Source organism: Channa argus, chromosome 14 (assembly GCF_033026475.1).
Source record: "Channa argus isolate prfri chromosome 14, Channa argus male v1.0, whole genome shotgun sequence".
In the NCBI taxonomy this organism is placed as follows: Eukaryota; Metazoa; Chordata; class Actinopteri; order Anabantiformes; family Channidae; genus Channa; species Channa argus.
Window position 1 is genome coordinate 23,150,517 of NC_090210.1, and position 17,614 is coordinate 23,168,130.

A 17,614-nucleotide genomic window follows, 5' to 3' on the forward strand; every position below is an offset into this window, starting at 1 on the left:
AATAAATATTGGATATAAAATATTCCCTCCACATACACCACAGCGTCAAATTCATTTTTTGTGCTGCAGTTTGTGTCATTGCTTTTTGATTTTTTTATTCTCTTATTTAGAAAAGAACATGCATTATGTGCCAGTAAGTCTAAAAATGCAGTTAAACAGGTTTATATCCTCATGTTGTTTAAATCCTGACCAAAATAGCAGCTGCAGCTTTTCGCTTCCATAATTACACATCTTTGAAGTTGTTTATCCCCTTGAAATAGCATTAGAAGACTCATAAACATCGGCTGAGTAAAACTCACTGACTGCTGCTCGTCTGCTGAGCACTGGAGTCAGATTCAGTTGGCTGTTATCAGCTCATACACATGCTGCAGTAGGTGCTGTTCTACCTTCCCAGACAACTGATATGCAGGTAACAACTAGCAGCCGTAATACATTTGACGAAAGCAGTTTAACAGTAGATGTGTCTATGTTATTTTTTTAATCAAAGGCACGTTTCTCTTAACCTCTGGCCCTAAAAATATTATTTTAAAAAGGTGAAAACAGGGGAACATTAGCACCCGGTGAACCTATAGGATTCAATAAGTTCACCTACTGGTTGATGAGAACTGTTAACAACCCACTGAAATGTGTGATCATCACATCACATCAATCATTTGTGCTCGTTTACAATCTTCGCACAGATTTGAGGACATGTATTCATGTTGCCGTGTGAAACAAATTCAGAGCTGTTAGACCAAACGTAAAAAAGTGTAAACGAGGGGAGATGATGGGCAGAAAAGCCAAACTGCAGCTTTTCCACACAGTGTCAAACAAACAGCAGCGGAGCCAGTTCCCTGCCTTTGCTTAGACTGGAGCAGCAGGTGGCTGTCTGCTTGTGACGCTGGAAGCTATTCTGAAACCAAAAACGCAATTTTTTCCTCATGTGGAACGAGTGGCTGTTTTAAGTTGACGCGGCAAGAAAATGAAAGCTTTTGAGAAGGAAAACACCCTTTTAAAAAAAAACACAGGTCCTGTTTGTTAACTAGACCAGATTCACATTCTTTCTGCAGACTCTTAGAAGCACATGCTCATGTTGCCATGTATGACCTGCCACAGTCAGACTAGAACAAACAGAACAGCACTAAATTAATTTTATTCATTAGGTTTTAGGAAACAATATATCTTTTAATGAACCCTTCTCCATCTTCCTCTCTGCCCCCTCCCACCACCCACTGTGTCTCTGCTTCTGATCTCCAGCGATGGTGCAGGACGAACTGGGACCTACATCCTGATCGACATGGTGCTCAACAAGATGGCTAAAGGTGGGTGTTGTCTGTCTTTTTTGGTCCAACGTCATTTTGGAGAGGCGTTACCATGGCAACATGTCTCCCTCCCGCTCACCCTGCTCTTAACGGTGGGAGAGAAAAAAAAAGTACTGCTGTCAAAATATTGACAGTATCATTGTTACTTTTTGTCCTAAATTTGGCTGATTGCATTAAAAACAATTATATTTAATGAGATAATTACAGTAATGAGGAGGTATGAGCAGTTTTTCCATGAATACAAAACAACTCAATCAATGTTACCGTCGGCGTCTGAGCCAACAAAAACAAACTGTCAGAGCCCACTGTGCACAAACTAACTGCACAGACTATTTATTAGCTGTAACTACTGCAAATTAAAACGCGTTTCATTAACCCAGTGGGCAACGTGGCTCTTTGGCAACACGCTGCGGCCTGAAAGTGACGTCTGCGGTAATGATGAGATGCAGGAAGCTGGGATATTTGTTTGAAAAGACAAAGTGAAGGTGCTTCGTCTGGGAGAATGCTGCTGCTTTCGAGTCTGACTTCGACTTGAGCGAAGTCAACCCCCAGCACTTTATTTAAAGTGTCATCAGAACCATTTTAAGCACATTGTGAGTGCGTGATAATTACTGTAATTACACCATGATATAATAAACACAGTGTTGCACTGGAATTATGGAGGGGACTGAATATTTCATAGGACTTTGGCAGTTTAGGACAGGACACTTCATCCTAGTGCCCTGAACTTCTACCACTTCTAAAGGAATAAGAGTATTTGCATTGCTCTTGGGAGGCACGAGGAACATTTACCACTTTTTACCACTCAGTTTATGTGATTACACCTTACTGCTACTGCACGGCTCAGAAATTGTCCGATAGTAGAGTCCAAAAAAAAAAAAACAATCAACCAAAACGGGATCCAAGAATTTAGTGACACACCAAAGACTTGTGAATCCTTGTTTTAGATTTGAACTCATTTGCAAAAAATGTGTTAGTAAAATATATATTGCTTATAAACTATTTGTATCTATGAACAAATGAAGTAAAATAATTGTGCACTTTACGTAGTCTACATGTGTGTGGGTCCATCTTTATTGTTTTTTGTAAGTGTGTGTGTGTGTGTGTGTGTGTGTGTGTGTGTGAGAGAGAGAGAGAGAGTGAAGTGTCCCATGGTGGCGCTGCTGCTGTAGCAGAACGAGCTCCTGGGTCTTTAATTCCACTTCAAAGGGTCAGTCAGGCATCAGGGGCCTTTTCCCAGGCTGTCACACTGGGATCAGCACCCAGGGGCCAAGGAGGAAAGCGCTAGGAAGGGCGGGAGCGGATGGGAGGACGTGAACGGGTGTCCTCTTTTATCGGTGGTCTGAATCTAAAGTTTAACTTAGGAAAAGGTTATACTTTTTGAAAGAGTTTCTAACAAAGGCATCAATATCAGAAAATGCAACTGGGCAACGATTAAAAACTAAATAAATGTGTAACAGCTGCTTGTGTTTTGTGGCCGCACTTATAGATAAAAACGACCACAGCAGACCAGAAATGGGGGGCGGGGCTTCTTCAGTCTGCCTCATTTCTCATTATCCATTTTGTGTTGTGGATAGTTGTAGGTTTTTACAACTTTCCAATGAGAAAGATGAACAGTAACTTCAAAGGGTCTGGCTCATGGGGGCCTCCTGATCTCTTGGGTCCCTGGGCCCAGCAGGCCTGTTCACTCCTCCATACTTATCTGTAGTGAAACTCAGAGTAGGTAATGATGGAACCCAGGAGGTGACATTTAACCGGCTGAGACTCGGTATAGTGCTGCTTCCACTCTTCCCCAGATGACGGCACCAGGATGAGGCACATTTAAGGTTGTAGGCTGACTGCAGACAAAATGGTTGACTGCTGAAAGTTGAGCCTTTTAAAATGTTTTTGGGGCTTGTTGCCGTAATCAGTGCCTCTTTCTTTCCCTGGTCATGTTTGGTGAAGGTCTACGTTCTGCCACGACGAGCAACTTCCAGCTAACATGTCAATAGACCGACAACTAAAAGCAATGGTGTCAATTACACATTTAGCCAACGTGAAGAAACCGGAGCTCTGGGTGTTTGTAGTCATCCCGCATCATTAGGGCACCAGACTGGTTTTCCGTGTGTGGTATTTTAATGTAACAGGAGCCTGTGTTTGTGAAAGATAACTTCACTAGTTGGCAACTTCCTCATCCAGGTAGCATCACAGGTGTTGGGGGAAAACCATCTCTAGCTGTTGTTTACATTTAGCTTGGTTTCCTGGAATCAGACTGAGGTCCGGATGTGTCTGGGGGTGTTACAGAGGTTTATTGTGTGAGTCAAAGTGGATGTCACCTGTTATTAAGCAATACGACACCTGTCTGTGTTCATCAACACGTCCGAAAGTTTGAAAGAAAACATTTGGAGGAAAGAAAAGGAGCAGAGTTTTCCCCAACCTCAGCGTTTATGCTGTCTTTTAAACTTAGGCTGAAATGTAAATCTGTCTCCGGGGCTCCAACCTTAAGAAAGTTCTGCTAACACAGGGTGACTAGTTCGTACCAGAACTCCTCCAGACGACATTTTTACAGCCGCAACAAAATGGTGAGTGGAGTGATGAGCGAAGCAACTAAACACATCAACGCCAACATCTGCTCATTAATCATCAATCCATGGTAAATAGATTGTGTTATATCCAACACTTTTCTACCTATTGCTGCTCAAAGTGCTTTGCTCTGCTTCTCATTCACCAACACGCACTCACACACACTCACACACACACACCCACACACTGATTGGTGTCTTGTATCCATCTTTTTTACTCAGTTTACATCTCGTACATATATAACCAGGGGTCATAAGATGCTGGTTTTCCCTCCACCTCATCACTTCACAGCTCCCCAGCCACCCGACCTTGTTTTGGGGCTTTTTTGTCCATCCTGAGATGCTGGAGGCCCCCAGGTTTGCAGGCTTCCTCCATCCTGATCAAAGCCACTTCCCTCCTCCTCCACCTCCCCCCACTCTCTCTCTCCCTCAGAATCCCCACTCTTTTTAACCCAAGGAACTAATTGTGAAGTCGTCTGAGAATTATGCGACACCCCCTTCCTCTCCAAAAGCCCCCCCTCCCTCTAATGTTACAACACCACAACTACCTCCACCCACCACCCTTCTCTTCATCCTAAGAATCCAATGAAACCCATTAAGTGCTGTGGAGCTGTTCAGCCCCCCCCCCCTCAGCCTCAGCCTTCTCAACACCCTTGTCTTCTTTTTTTAAATTCTTTTTCTCTTCCTCTTCTATAGCCCCCCTTTCCTGCAGGCCTCCACAGTCCTACTCTTCGACCTCCACCTTAAAGCGAGGGTCGTGCAGTGGAGGAAAGCGTAAAATGAGGCCAGGATTTTTATACAATTCCTCCCTTTTTCATTCTTCCACCATCTCCTTTATGGGAGAGTTTTTGCAAAAAGGAAAAGTTCGAATAGGGATTTTTTTTTTTCTTTTTTTTTTTTAATGCCGTCCATTTCGAGGTTTATCGGCACCTGCACAATAGCCCTCAGCTTGTTAAGTCCTCCCCTTCAAAAGAAAAAAAAAAAGAAAACTAAGGCACTGAGTAGTGTGTTGCAGCTTTTCTGGCTGGAAGGGAGCCTATTGTGGTGTTTAAAAAAAAAAAGAAGCTCACAAAACCTGTGAAACAGAGAGAGAAAATGGTGTGAATGAGCAGTTCTCCCACCATTCATTTTCCTCTTCATGAAGGCAAGAAAATGAAGTGTTATTATGTGTCACAGCAACAAAAAAGTAAAGACAATTCCTGCACTTTTTGTTTCCTCAGAATTTGGATTGAGGAGGAAGGAGGGCAGAGAAACGGGTAGACGGAAAACAAATTAAATGTTTTTTTTTTCTTCTTTTTCCTTCTCTTTGTGAATGTAATTGTTGCTCCCAACTCTCTCCCTCGCCTCTTTTCTCTCGCAGCCTCCAACTGTTTCTCTGTTTCTTTTAGATGTCTTCATTCCCGCTGCTTTCTGTATCATCACTTTCTCCTTTGTTCTCTGTTTTCCTGCTCTTTTCCTTCTTTTTTTTTTTTTTTTTTCTTTTAGGCTAATGGCTGCGTAACCTCAAGCGACTAGTTGTGCTCCTTTGACATTAGCAGGTAGCATGAGGTCCATTTGACATCAGAATGAAAAAGAGAAACGTTATGAGCTTTATGGAGATATTTGTCTTAGAGAACAAATGGTCACATTCATGTTTCAAACTAATTTATGTTGACAGAAACCTGTTCTCACTAAAAACCTCACTTAAGCCATAATTATTTCTTGCATGAATTGACTTTTTTTGGTATCTGAACATTTTTCAGTTAAAGCTGCCGTATGCAATTTATTTCAAATATCCGTTTTACAATAAATATTTTCCAAAACGTATCTTACTGTGAAGAGGTGCTGTCAGTGTCTCCCATGGCTCACAGGACAATGATCGTTGCTGTCATACCTGAAGGCCTGTGCAGAATGAAGCCGAGCACAGCAGGGCAGGTAGAGAGGGCTTCAGGAGCAGAGTGGCTGGAATTTGGGTCTCATACTTATTCTAGCTCAAGTTGTTTAAGCTTCAAGGCTTGAGACTTGGGCAGATCTTCAGTCACTCAAAGTCATTTATAAGTTGGTCACGTAATTATGCAGTTCATGTGCAGATACATTTCTCTGTCTTTGCCTCTTAAAGATAAAAAATATGTGTTTGCAATCGATCACAAAGCCTGAGCCTGACCAGAGGTCACTCAGTCGACTGCAAGCAGCCACACTGCTGTCAGGTGCAGGGCATCAAGCCAGTCTGGCAGGCAGTTCGGCTGACTGGCAAGCAGACTGGGACCCCACCAGTACACACTCACACACACACATACAGGCATGTGAGAGTGTGGCAGGGTTTGGCAGAGATCTGATGGCTACAGGACGGCAAGGGGCTTTAAGATTGGCTCCTTTAGGAAACTCTACAAACACACGGGCCTGTGATTTCCTTCACAAAGTCCTCTCCAACAGTTTCTGTTCCCTCTTTATCTTTTTTCATCCCGACAACAATGCACCATCACGTAGCAGTTTGTGTTTGTGTGTTTGTTTGTGCAAAGAGGATCAATGTAATCGCCTTTTGCTTTTCCAAAGGGAGCGGGTATAAAACACCCGATTGACAGATGTTAGCTGGATTATTTTTGTGGCACAAATCCAACGCTGTGTATATAAATATGTGAGTTTTTTGTGTTTGTCCGTCCCATGACAGGTGCCAAGGAGATCGATATTGCAGCAACTTTGGAGCACCTGCGGGACCAGAGGCCGGGGATGGTTCAGACCAAGGTAACAAACCAATGCCTGAATCCTGTTTGGTCATGTGGGAAGGAGAGCCGAGCTGTTTGCCAGTGCTTCTAGTGTTACTGCTAATTACTTTTACCTCTCGCTCAACGGCTAATGCACAGACCTAACTCAAGATAAATGTTCTAAAGTTGCACTTTGTACAGTGTCTGTGCTGTAAATACTGCACTTCTGCAAGGTTTGGAAAAGAAACGTGACCTTGACATCACCAGCTATGCATCACACTTCCATTGAATTCCACTTTTGGAATTCGACCCTCTGCAGCAGACAAAAAGTAAATGAATAGTTATTACAGACATTAGTAGCATTTAGGAATATGTATAGAAGTTGTGTAGGATTTTATGTGTTGTAGAAAAAACACAGAAAACTTTGTTCATTTATGTGGACTCTTAAACACACAGTGACCAATAATGTAGAATTTATTCTACAAATCTGGCGGGCAGCTGTGGCTCAGTTGGTAAAGGCAATTGTCCACGGACCACAGGGTCAGTGGTTTGATCCCCGGCCCTGGCTATATGTCGAAGTGTCTCTGGGCAAGACACTGAACCCCTAACAGCCCATTCCCCTCCCCAGCTGTGCAGTGCCGGTCCAAGCCCGGTATAAATTGGGGAGGGGTCGCATCAGGAAGGGCATCTGGTGTAAAAACTGCCAAACCAACATGCGGACAATGATCCACTGTGGCGACCCTGAACTCACGGGATGAGCCGAAAGGCTGAGGCAGTGCAGCAAATCTGATGCTCTTACGCCCTTTATTACTTTTGGATTTTTCTTCCCACCTAGAAAGTGTCTATTTACAATAAGAAGATGTGGTCACTCACATTTTAATTATTTTTTTAAAGATAAAATAGGTTCTGAATTCGAGTAGAATGTGAAACAACTGCTATGTGCACGTCACGTGACATTTAGTACACAGTGACTTTTAAAGTGCACCGCAGCTTTTGTTAACTAAGCCTTAACCCCTTGTGTGTAAAACCAACCAAATTGCTCGGTTTGCACGGTGTTAATTAGGCATTTTGGACTGTTTATGGCAAAAAAAACTGACTTGCACCAGCCGCCATTTGATGAAATTCCAGTTGCTGATACAACCTCAGCAGACCCTCTTACCACCAATGGTCCTCTCGGCCCTAAGAGATGGCCGGTAACAATGACCTAGGCGGATGTAAAGGTTGGAGGACTTGTTGATCTGGTTGATACAACTCCACATCGCTCCACAGGGTGTGAGCAGCCTGGAAGTAACCTGAAAGGCACAGCCCAGGGCAAAAGAAACACACCAAACACTCTTTGAACCGAGTCCAACCATGACCAGGCCTAATCACCCTCATCAACCAGTGGCTCCTGTGGCTAAATCCCTGCAGACACTGTTAAAATGTGACAACGTGAACCCAAAGGGCTGGAAGCTGTTAGGCAGCACATTGATTCCCCTTTAAAACTTCATTCTAGCTCAAGATTTGTGAGTAAATCAAGCTGCAATTTACTTTCAGAACTCACTGGTTATTTCTGCGGGATTGCCGGGTCCATCATCTTGCCAAAGGGAACATTCTGTAGCCCTGAAATCACAATCGGCTGTGCTGCCTAGTTTCGTCTCCAAATGTGTCTTTCAGTACTTTTTACTTTCCTGTCTTCCTCCACCCTCCGTTCTTGTCTTCCTGCAGGATCAGTTTGAGTTTGCGCTGACGGCCGTCGCCGAGGATGTGAACACTGTTCTGAAAGCTCTTCCACAGTAGGAGGCAGCACCTACTTCTGACAGACACCCTCCACTTCTCTTCTGCTCGTCCCCTGTCCTACCTGGAAGACTGTCTCTACTATTACTGGCTTTTGTTTTCTCCTCCTGTGTCTTTTCGTTTGATTTTCTCTCATTTTCCTTTGCTTGGTCTCTTATTTCTGAGCTGAGCTTCTGTCCTTCGTACTCTCAACTCTCTATAGTTTCATTTGATTTTATGCTTCTGCTTCTCATTTTCATTGTCTTCATCATCATGTGCTGTGTCCTCTTTAACCTTGTCCTCTCCCTTTGTCCAATCATTCTTTATTTTCCCTTCACCCCTTTCTGCTCAGTCCTCCTCCCTGCTCTTCCTCTCTGCTCTTCTTCCATCTTAGTAAATTCAGAACCAACCCTGTATATAAAGGCCGTCCCTGTATTGTTATTATCCATGGAGCCTGTTTTCCAATGTGACATTCCACTGCAGTTTAACACAATTTGATAGGTTGACAAATATGTTTCTCTATGTTCTAGTGCGAGTATATTTCTGATAGTTTGGTTTGGCAATTAATGTCATAGTTTACTTGGATGTAAGAAGGCGTTTTCTCATCTGATCTTCTATCCAAGCCAAATAATGAATTCATGTTATAGTTGTAAACTTTGTACGGTACAATCATGGATGGATTACTGAATGCGCATACCGGGCACAAGCCAAGCAACTCGGGGGGCCCATGGACCAGAGCCTCTGAAATTACTGTTCATACTAATTGTTGAAACTAGTCGAAATAGAGCTGGTGGAAAATGACTTAGAAACACACAAAACGAGCAACAAAATTGCCCACAGCTACACATCTGATTGCCAAAATAGGCACAAACCATCACAAACCGGCACACACAGTCCAAAAACCATCACGAAACAACTACCGATGACTAAAAAGAAAGCAGGGCCCCTTCCCCTGTTTGTGCCCAGGGGCCTATTTTCTCATAATCCATCCATGATACAGAATGTGTTTCGACCAAACTCATGCAGATGACTGGTCTTTGTTTTGATTGTCTGTATCACCAAATCATATTTGTGTCTGCATTTTAGTGCTTTCTGTTTTGTTTTCAAGCAGTTTGCTGAGGTGTCACAGCGCGACTCATCAGCACCAGGTGTTGGTCCACGAGCTCGACGTCGTTATTTCATCTCTATTAAAAGCTTATTTTTTCCTACACTAAATACGTTAGCGATACGCCACTTATTTTAAAAAAGCTACAATGCTAATACTGGAAATTAGATGAAATATGAATATGTGTCATTTTTATCCTCTTGGTAGAAGCAATATTGTGTTTTGTTCTTTGTTTTTCTCCCCAACCTGAATTATCCCTCGTGGACAACCAATATTGTGGCTTGTCAGTGAAGTAACACTAATGTCTGCCTTAATAAAAACACAGTAGATGGACTAGTAAACGTGTCTAGTCACCTTGAAATGAGACTCCACTTTAAAATGGCCTTATTCCAGCAGATGAACCTGTGGGACAAAGGTTTGCTGTCCGATAAACACTGAAGAACATGGCTGTCTGTCCAAGTGTGACATGTTTTAAACTATGTCCCTATTTCCACACAAACAACAGTCTACTAGAATAAGGCCATAATAAAGTTAAGAGTTTCCACGTCTTTAACGATAAAAGGGTTGTTGGTTTCTGGATACCAGTTCTTTTATGTAGCATTATTGGATTATTTGTACATGTACAGTGGCTGAAGCTGTATTGCATTGAGAGCTAGTTTGCATTGACTCTCATTAGCTGGTTTTCTCAAAAACATCATTAAACTTTCTGGATTTCTGGATTTAACACATTTTCCTCCAAACTATTTACACTATGTTTGACATTGTTGCTAAATTATGCTCCTGTTTTTTCCATATTCTGAGCCTTTGGTTTCTGATCATTTTCATATGAAAAAAAACTATTGGCGTCTAAATACAAAATAATACATACAGCAGATTTTTAAATTCTTCACCCATAATCAAATGGCCACACAAATATTTCAACCTGAGCCAATTAATTTTGTTAAAAGAAGGTTTGGAGGGTGAATAACTGGAAATAAATGGCTTCATGAAAGTGGCAAAACTCTAAGTGTTTTGCTCTGAAACTATTCGGCAACATGCAGGTTTTGCGGTAAGTTCTTCATTGTTGTAAAGGCCAGTTCATGCTTTGCAGCTCTGTGTGTTCACCAGAGCATGTGCGATGTCAATTTCATCACTTGCCCAAGTCCGTGTCAGTCTGGGCCATGGACGGATTAGAGGAGCTGGAAACCAGACTCAAACAAGGTGCCAGTCACTCAAATGAAAGTTGCTCACTTTTTCTGGCTCCCGCGTTTTGTGTCCCACTGCACAGAAGTGTGACTGCAGCTCAGTCCACTTTACACTTTACCTCATGAAAGTTACTTTTCTAAGTTCTGGAAAAGGTTTTTTTTTTTTTTTTTTTTTTTTAATTGTAGTCAATGGAGATGATGCTTTTTATGATGATGCTGGGGGGTTTTGTGGCCGCCATGGTCCAGACATATTTTCACGTGCAGCCATAATATTTGTGTCTGTGCAGACTGAACATCAGCTGTACACGTTGTTCTGAGGAGCTCTTGTTCTTCCTGTCAGAGGTCGCCATCATGTTTTGTTGTGTGCCAGTGTACAGCGTTTGTATCCCAAGCTCCAGGAGAATTTGCACACACACTCCTTGGAAAAGGAGCAGCTATGAAATGGTCAATACATTTTTCAATTATTGGAATTTTAATGCATTTGGCTCCGTATTGTTTGGGCGGTTTGCTAGACCCTTAGGATTCTTTATGTGATCCCCACTAATACAGCGAGCTGAGGGGGGGACTAGAGGAGGATGCTAGTGCAAGTGTGAGGATCATCTGGGTCACTTTAAAAGCTAAAATCCAGCTTCCATTAAGCACTTCAGAGCAACTTTCATAGGACTGAATGACATCCATCCATCAGGTATTCAGTTTTCATAATACATCCATAATGTAGCCCCACTTGTAGCGTGAACAGAGGTGCCCTTTTACAACGGCGAGTGGGAACCAGGAATTGGCCATGGAAGAAACAAATGGCAGGAATTCAGGTTGAACTCACCAAACACAACCACAAAGCCACTAACATTGCAGATGTTTTTGGGGAAACTGGCTCAGTCAATTCATTCTCTGCTTTCACGTTGCTGGCAGTAAATGTACAGTTCAAAATATTTTAGTTGTACCTGTGTTTGTCCAGACTTATTGAATCGTCAATAACATAACTTATAACATTAACCTTCTAGTGCATGGCTATTTATTCAGCAAATGAGTGTGCTGTACTTTTCTGTGGCCTCAAGAAGATCTTAGCGAAACCGTTAAAGAAAACAACACAGATGTTGGTTTGTCTATTAAGCTCCAAGCACCTTTTCAGTGCAAAAGTAAAGGATTTCCACCTCTAACGTTCTAGTCGAGAGATGGTGCAGTGTGGATTTAATGTACCCCTGCATCAAAGTTGTGTTAGTTGGAGTCCATTTCATAATCACAAAACTGAAACATGCCTGGAGAACTAGTCTAAAGTAAACTGGGATGTTAATACTTCCAAGTGAAACAGCTCCAATAATCTCACATTTCGTTGAAACCATACAATGATGACGCCGCGACGCTGCTCTTTCTTTCCCACACAGATGGCAGGTCTGCTTCTTTAACACTGTACAGAAATCGAAATGAAGAACAACAGAAAATATTTTGTTCTATTGGTGTAAAGAAATTGTGAATAAAGTCCAATTGTTGATGCAGTATTGTGATGCAGTTCCGACTAGTGAGTTGTGTTTTTTTTTCCTCTTAACACTGGTGTATGTAACATTTATGCTTATGATTTTAACCATCTGAGTGGGTGGTTAAACATCTGTTTTATAGAGCACCGAACAACCAGCTGCCTTTTAAATCTAAAGTGATGTCCTGCACTACAGTAATCACAGCTCAGCATTATCACAATGTATTATCCTTTACTCCTCCAGTAAACTGCGTCTCTTTTACCATAACTCTCTTTTTTTTCCACACAATTTCATTCCTTAAAGTTGTTCACAGGTAGGTGTCACCTAATTAATCAAACACTATCTATATAACAGCAGATTACTCAGAATGAATGGTTTAAGCATAAATCTGGCAAATACAACTTTAAGGGTTGGAATTACCGTAAAAAGCATTTGTATTTGTTTGGTTACGTAACGAGGTTAAAGTTGGGTTCATTTTTGGAATCTGCAGTTCAGGATACTCCGATTGAATCGCATGTGTTTCTTACCTCATGCATCTGAAGAGTTTTGAATACATAGAGCACAGTGGATGGAAGAAAACAAGACAATAGTGTTGGCTAAAATGTGTTTGATCATGAAAATATGTTTTCGAAGTTTAATATTCGCACGTCTTAATTTTGTATTGTAACCCCAAAAGTAGCAGCAACATTGAACCTGGAGTTTTCTTGTTTGATGCACTTCTCTTGTTTTTTTTGTAGAAATACATTGGTGTCTTTCTGTGAAGTGTTGAATGCACGTAAACCTGAAAGTTGTACTTGACTCGACTCTGGGTTGCGTTTCCGAGCATGTGGCAGGAGTGACACCCAGTTCGCGGAGCTCAAATGGTTCAAATAGGAGACGATCAGTTGCTTAAAGCACATCGTAGAAACATGGCAGACAAGCTGTTCAAGTGCTGTTCACTTGAAGGATGCATCACTGATATTGAACTTGCTATTTTTGGCTCTAGTTTGACTAACACATGTAACTGAATGACATTAAACTTCCCTCTGAGATCATTATATTAAAATCTCTGTCTTCTTTTAGCTGAAAAATGCCTACAGATGTCATCACTTGGATGAACCTTCATTTCAGATCATGTCATCGTGTTGCTTGTACTGTGCAGTTTGTCATCATGGTCAACCTGCTTTTCTAGAGCTCCTCCAGAGGACATCATCTGAACTCCTAATGATGAAAACTCCTCCAGGTGATGTCATCTGAACTCCTAATGATGAAAACTCCTCCAGGTGATGTCATCTGAACTCCTAATGATGAAAACTCCTCCAGGTGATGTCATCTGAACTCCTAATGAGTTTTTCAGCTAGAAGCAGAGAAATATTTTAAAATGGGGAAGTCAGAGGGAAGATTTAAAGCATTAATGCACAAGTGGAAAATGAGTGGAGTTGCCATTTAAGAAGCAGGAAGTGAGGAAATTGATTTTGGAAGATGTGGCTTTCTCATAAGTAGAGTGACACCAACCTGGAAATGTAACAAACATGTAAAAGGTTTTGTGCTTAGACTTGCATCATGTTTACATGGTGGTAACATGGTAACGTACTGGGTACGACTTTGACAAAGGGAAGTACAGTGTTTTCTAATGTGTCTATGCTGTTTGCAGTGTGGGAACACGACTTTCACAACGTTCCCGAAAATGTAAGAATGCAGCAAATTCTCCTCTAATATTTGTGAAATTACTCATGTTCAACGTGCACAGTAGGTCGTTATTACAAGCCACACCTTTGTCGTCATAGTAACAAAATGCAGAGCCACAACTTTGTTACCTAAAACTGCAAACGCCTTGTCACAGCGTGGTCTGTAGTGGCTCCCAATCTGTTCCATGGGCAAAGAGGCATTTATGACAGTTTCCTAAAGCCTTAACCAACCATCTCAAGATGACGTTGGATGTCATTGATACAAGCTGGCAGAAAAAGACTGGTTATGGTTATGATGGTTATGGTAGGGCAATAAGCCCTAATAACATTCCAAAAATCAATTTCTCAGAAGAAATGCCCACTTCTGTGTCTGGAGGTGGGTCACGCTCAATCATCTTGCCCCAACTATAACCACCTATGTACAGAACAAACAAGGTTCCTGGTACAGATCATGTAGCTACACGACTGTCAAACTCCACCAACTACCATCTCTAGCTCCTCGTGTTTAATGTGGCAGTAGATTGAGCAGAAGTGTTGATGTCCCACAAGTGTTGATGATAACAGACCTACTGGCCTGCTGCTAGGTAGTAGGTGGCCTACTGAAGCATGACTAAGTTCATGGGTATGTTCCTGCCTTCATCCTAATTATCCATCTTTCCAACCCTCCCCTCTTGTTTCTGCCAACTCTCATATGTCCTAAAGTTTCTGGACATTTTGTCGAGTGCCCAACTTTAAATCAACATGTTTAAATTACTTTTTGTTGGACTTAATTTGTAGAAAAATAAGTGAATAACCGGTTGTACACGAGCAGTGACTTAATATTGAACCCCTGGTTAAAATTTCCAATATGGCTGCATCGGATTCATTTCTGCTCCAATATTGAAGCTTATTTAGGGCTCCACCACAAACCACAATTTTAACCTTGAAACCCTGGAAACTTTGGGCAACACTAAAAAAAAAGAAAACTACTGACTGCAAAGAGAAACATGCATTCGCAAAAATCTTCAGGAAGATAAATGTTTGTTTTCTCCTTGATGTGTCTAAATCCAACGGGGGGGATTGTAACTGGCTTATAAGAACCCGAGAGGCCCTGATACTCATTCAGCAAACAAACGATTACAAGAACTATAAATAAAAGTGAGACTGAGAAAAACTTAAATACCTCAACATTTTTGCAGCAGCGTTACTCATTCAGCAAACAGTAGTTGGCTTAATTTCACCTCCAAACAAGATGACCACAAATGCAGTAATGGTGCCTCTGTGGCTGCCGGTCCCTGGTGTACAATTGTCAGTTTTTCTCCTGGTAGCTAATGATTGTTTCCCAGAAGGCAGCAGCCACGTCAGTGTGGAAGTCAAAGTCAAAATCAACTGTTCTTATTTGTAAAACCATAGAGTAGCTGTTCACCGCTGGCCTGCAAATGTGGAGAGGAGAAATTAGAAAAGCTATCGATGGGTGCAGGAATTAAAACGCATTGTTCATTCATACATCAGTTTGTGAGGTGCAGAAAGGTGCTTTGTGTGTGTCCTAACGACAAATATGAAGCTCTGTGTCTCTGATGGGGGGGGGGTAATAAACTAGACTTCACACTAAACAGCTTGAGAAATGTGCATTGCTACGTTACATTAAACTGTTTTCTTTTGTCCAAATGAAGTTTTTCATTGACAAACGTCCTTCTAGATCTGGCTGTACTGAATTCAACACAAAATCTAACACCTTCATGATCCAGAATGCAATGCATCCAACAGCTGCAGAGGAGATCTGCACTTCTACCATTTGGGGCTCAGTCCAACAAATGCCTAAGTTGCAATGTGAATAAGAGCCACGGATTTTTGTGAGGCACTAGACGAACGGATGAACCGAACCAAAGGCAAATATTTAATATTCCAGCTGGGGAACCAGCAAACACACTAGATGACGGCGTGTCTCTTTTTGGATTGTGGATTTCTAGCAGACATATCTGAAAACCTGATCCAGTGTGGGAGGCAAAGTCCTGGGGGGGACAGGCAGCCTGGAAGAGTGGAAGTGCTGGAGAGTCACAGGTAATAAGCTTGACAGACAAGTGTTTCCCTGGGAAAGACGATGTCCTGCACCTGGCGAAACAATGTGGTTTCACTGCTGTGAAATGAAAGATGATTGAGGGATGTTTAAATGATCGGAGCCCAATTTCCGCCGATATTTGCAACATGCAGGTGTTTTTTGGTGCTGTGCAGGATTTGCCTGAACCACCATCTCAAAGAGACTCGAAGGGAAAAGATTAAAGTGAAAAAAAGGATCTAATGTTAAATTACTACTCCAATCCTTTCTGATTACTGCCTCATCAGAGTGGATTAGTAATGCACGGCGCGGTCCCGTCCTCCCTGCCCAGTTCGCAACCTGCGAGGACCATTCTGCCCTTTAGTCGGTCTTCATCTGCGTCGCATGTGCGGTGACCCCGCCGTCACCGGCCGTCACTCATCATTAGCGCGTTTATACGCACACGTCCAATTGTGGCGCTCAGAGGGACTTCAACCATTTGCATAGAAAAATTGCTTTCCTCCACGCGACGAGAAAGGACTGTTTTGCATAATTACAAATGATAGTGGCTGCAGGACCAGGCTGATGTGGGCACGTGGGAGAATGAGAACGACAATAGGACTGTGATGGATGTGATCTGTGTCTGGGCGAATGTTTGGGTTTCATGTGTTGGAAGATGCTACTTTATTTTAAATGCTGTTTTTTATAGATTTTAGATTCACTTACCAATGTATGAATAATTCTTATTTATTGGTGAATAATCATTTTAATCTCCACGGTATGCAGCTGTGTCACATAATGTAGAGACGAAATAGAAACCGATCAATTACGTGTAACCGAATCAAAGCACGATTGACATAAAGGTTATTGACATAATGACGTTGTAGCACCTGGAAAAAGTTTGCTGTTCTGTTTCTGCGCCCAGAAAAGAGTAAAGACACCTATTTTAACATTTATGCTTTGTGTTTTAGATCACTGAGGCCTAGAGACTAGACACAATCAGCTTGGCTTAGCATGAAGTCCCACCACAGGGGAAAACAGCCAGACAGGCCTGTTAGAAGTTTGGTGTATTTTTTTAAATGTAGTATAAAAATAAATACTAGTACATGTTAATTACCTTTAGAGCTGTTGGGGAGCGATTTTTTTTTATAAAGAGTAGCAGCAGGCTGGCTGTTTAGCACTGATTGCAGTCTTTAGGCTAAATTAAGTAAATTGCCTCCCAGCTTCAGCTCTGTACTTAATGCACAGACACTGTGAGGAGAACTGAGTGAAAGCACAGGACCTAAAAGGTTACACTCGTGCATAATATTGGGTTTTTGGACTCAATTTTAAGGCCCCAAGTTCGAACCGCCGTCCTAATGGGATGAGCTGAGTGCTGAGTGCAACCTGAACTAGAAATACATAGTATGTTCTGCCTCCTTTAGAGGATCACTTTTTCTAAACAATCCTCATACAGACACTAAAGCCAACGATAAATCACCTCCGCTCAGTGTTGGACTGATTACCTGGTTAATCGTTCAACCTCCCTCATTGTCCCAAAAAATATTATATGGGTGTGTGTAACTTTGTAAAGCAGATGAGGCTTTTTAAACTTTTTTTTTTTTTTTTTAAACGGTCGTCAGCGAGCATCTAGGGGCTGGACCTTTGTCCGTGGGGTGTGGCCGCACCGAGTCCGAAGAAATAACATGGCGGCACCACCCACAGACAGTGTAGGCGTGCTGATCCAAGGCTTCGTAAGCTGGTTCTGGGAACATGGAATGTCACCTCTCTGATGGGGAAGTAGCCGTAGCTGGTGTGAGACCCTAGCTTAGCATAAGTCTACATGTTAATAAATTTATGGCTGTTGGACTGTTTTATTTTAGTATTTTTGTAAA

At 42.1% G+C, this 17,614-nt stretch overlaps 1 protein-coding gene across 2 annotated transcripts in view; it reads left to right on the plus strand.

Annotated features, from left to right (window-relative positions):
* LOC137098885 (receptor-type tyrosine-protein phosphatase N2-like) overlaps positions 1–12,093 on the plus strand; it is a 189,526-nt gene extending 177,433 nt beyond the window's left edge. For both annotated transcript variants that reach the window (XM_067475576.1, XM_067475577.1), the window contains 3 exons: positions 1,237–1,301; positions 6,510–6,583; positions 8,251–12,093. In XM_067475576.1, the coding sequence (XP_067331677.1) occupies positions 1,237–1,301; positions 6,510–6,583; positions 8,251–8,322 (211 nt within the window). In that variant the 3' untranslated portion in view covers positions 8,323–12,093. The remainder of the gene's footprint in view (positions 1–1,236; positions 1,302–6,509; positions 6,584–8,250) is intronic.
* Positions 12,094–17,614: the final 5,521 nt, after the last annotated feature.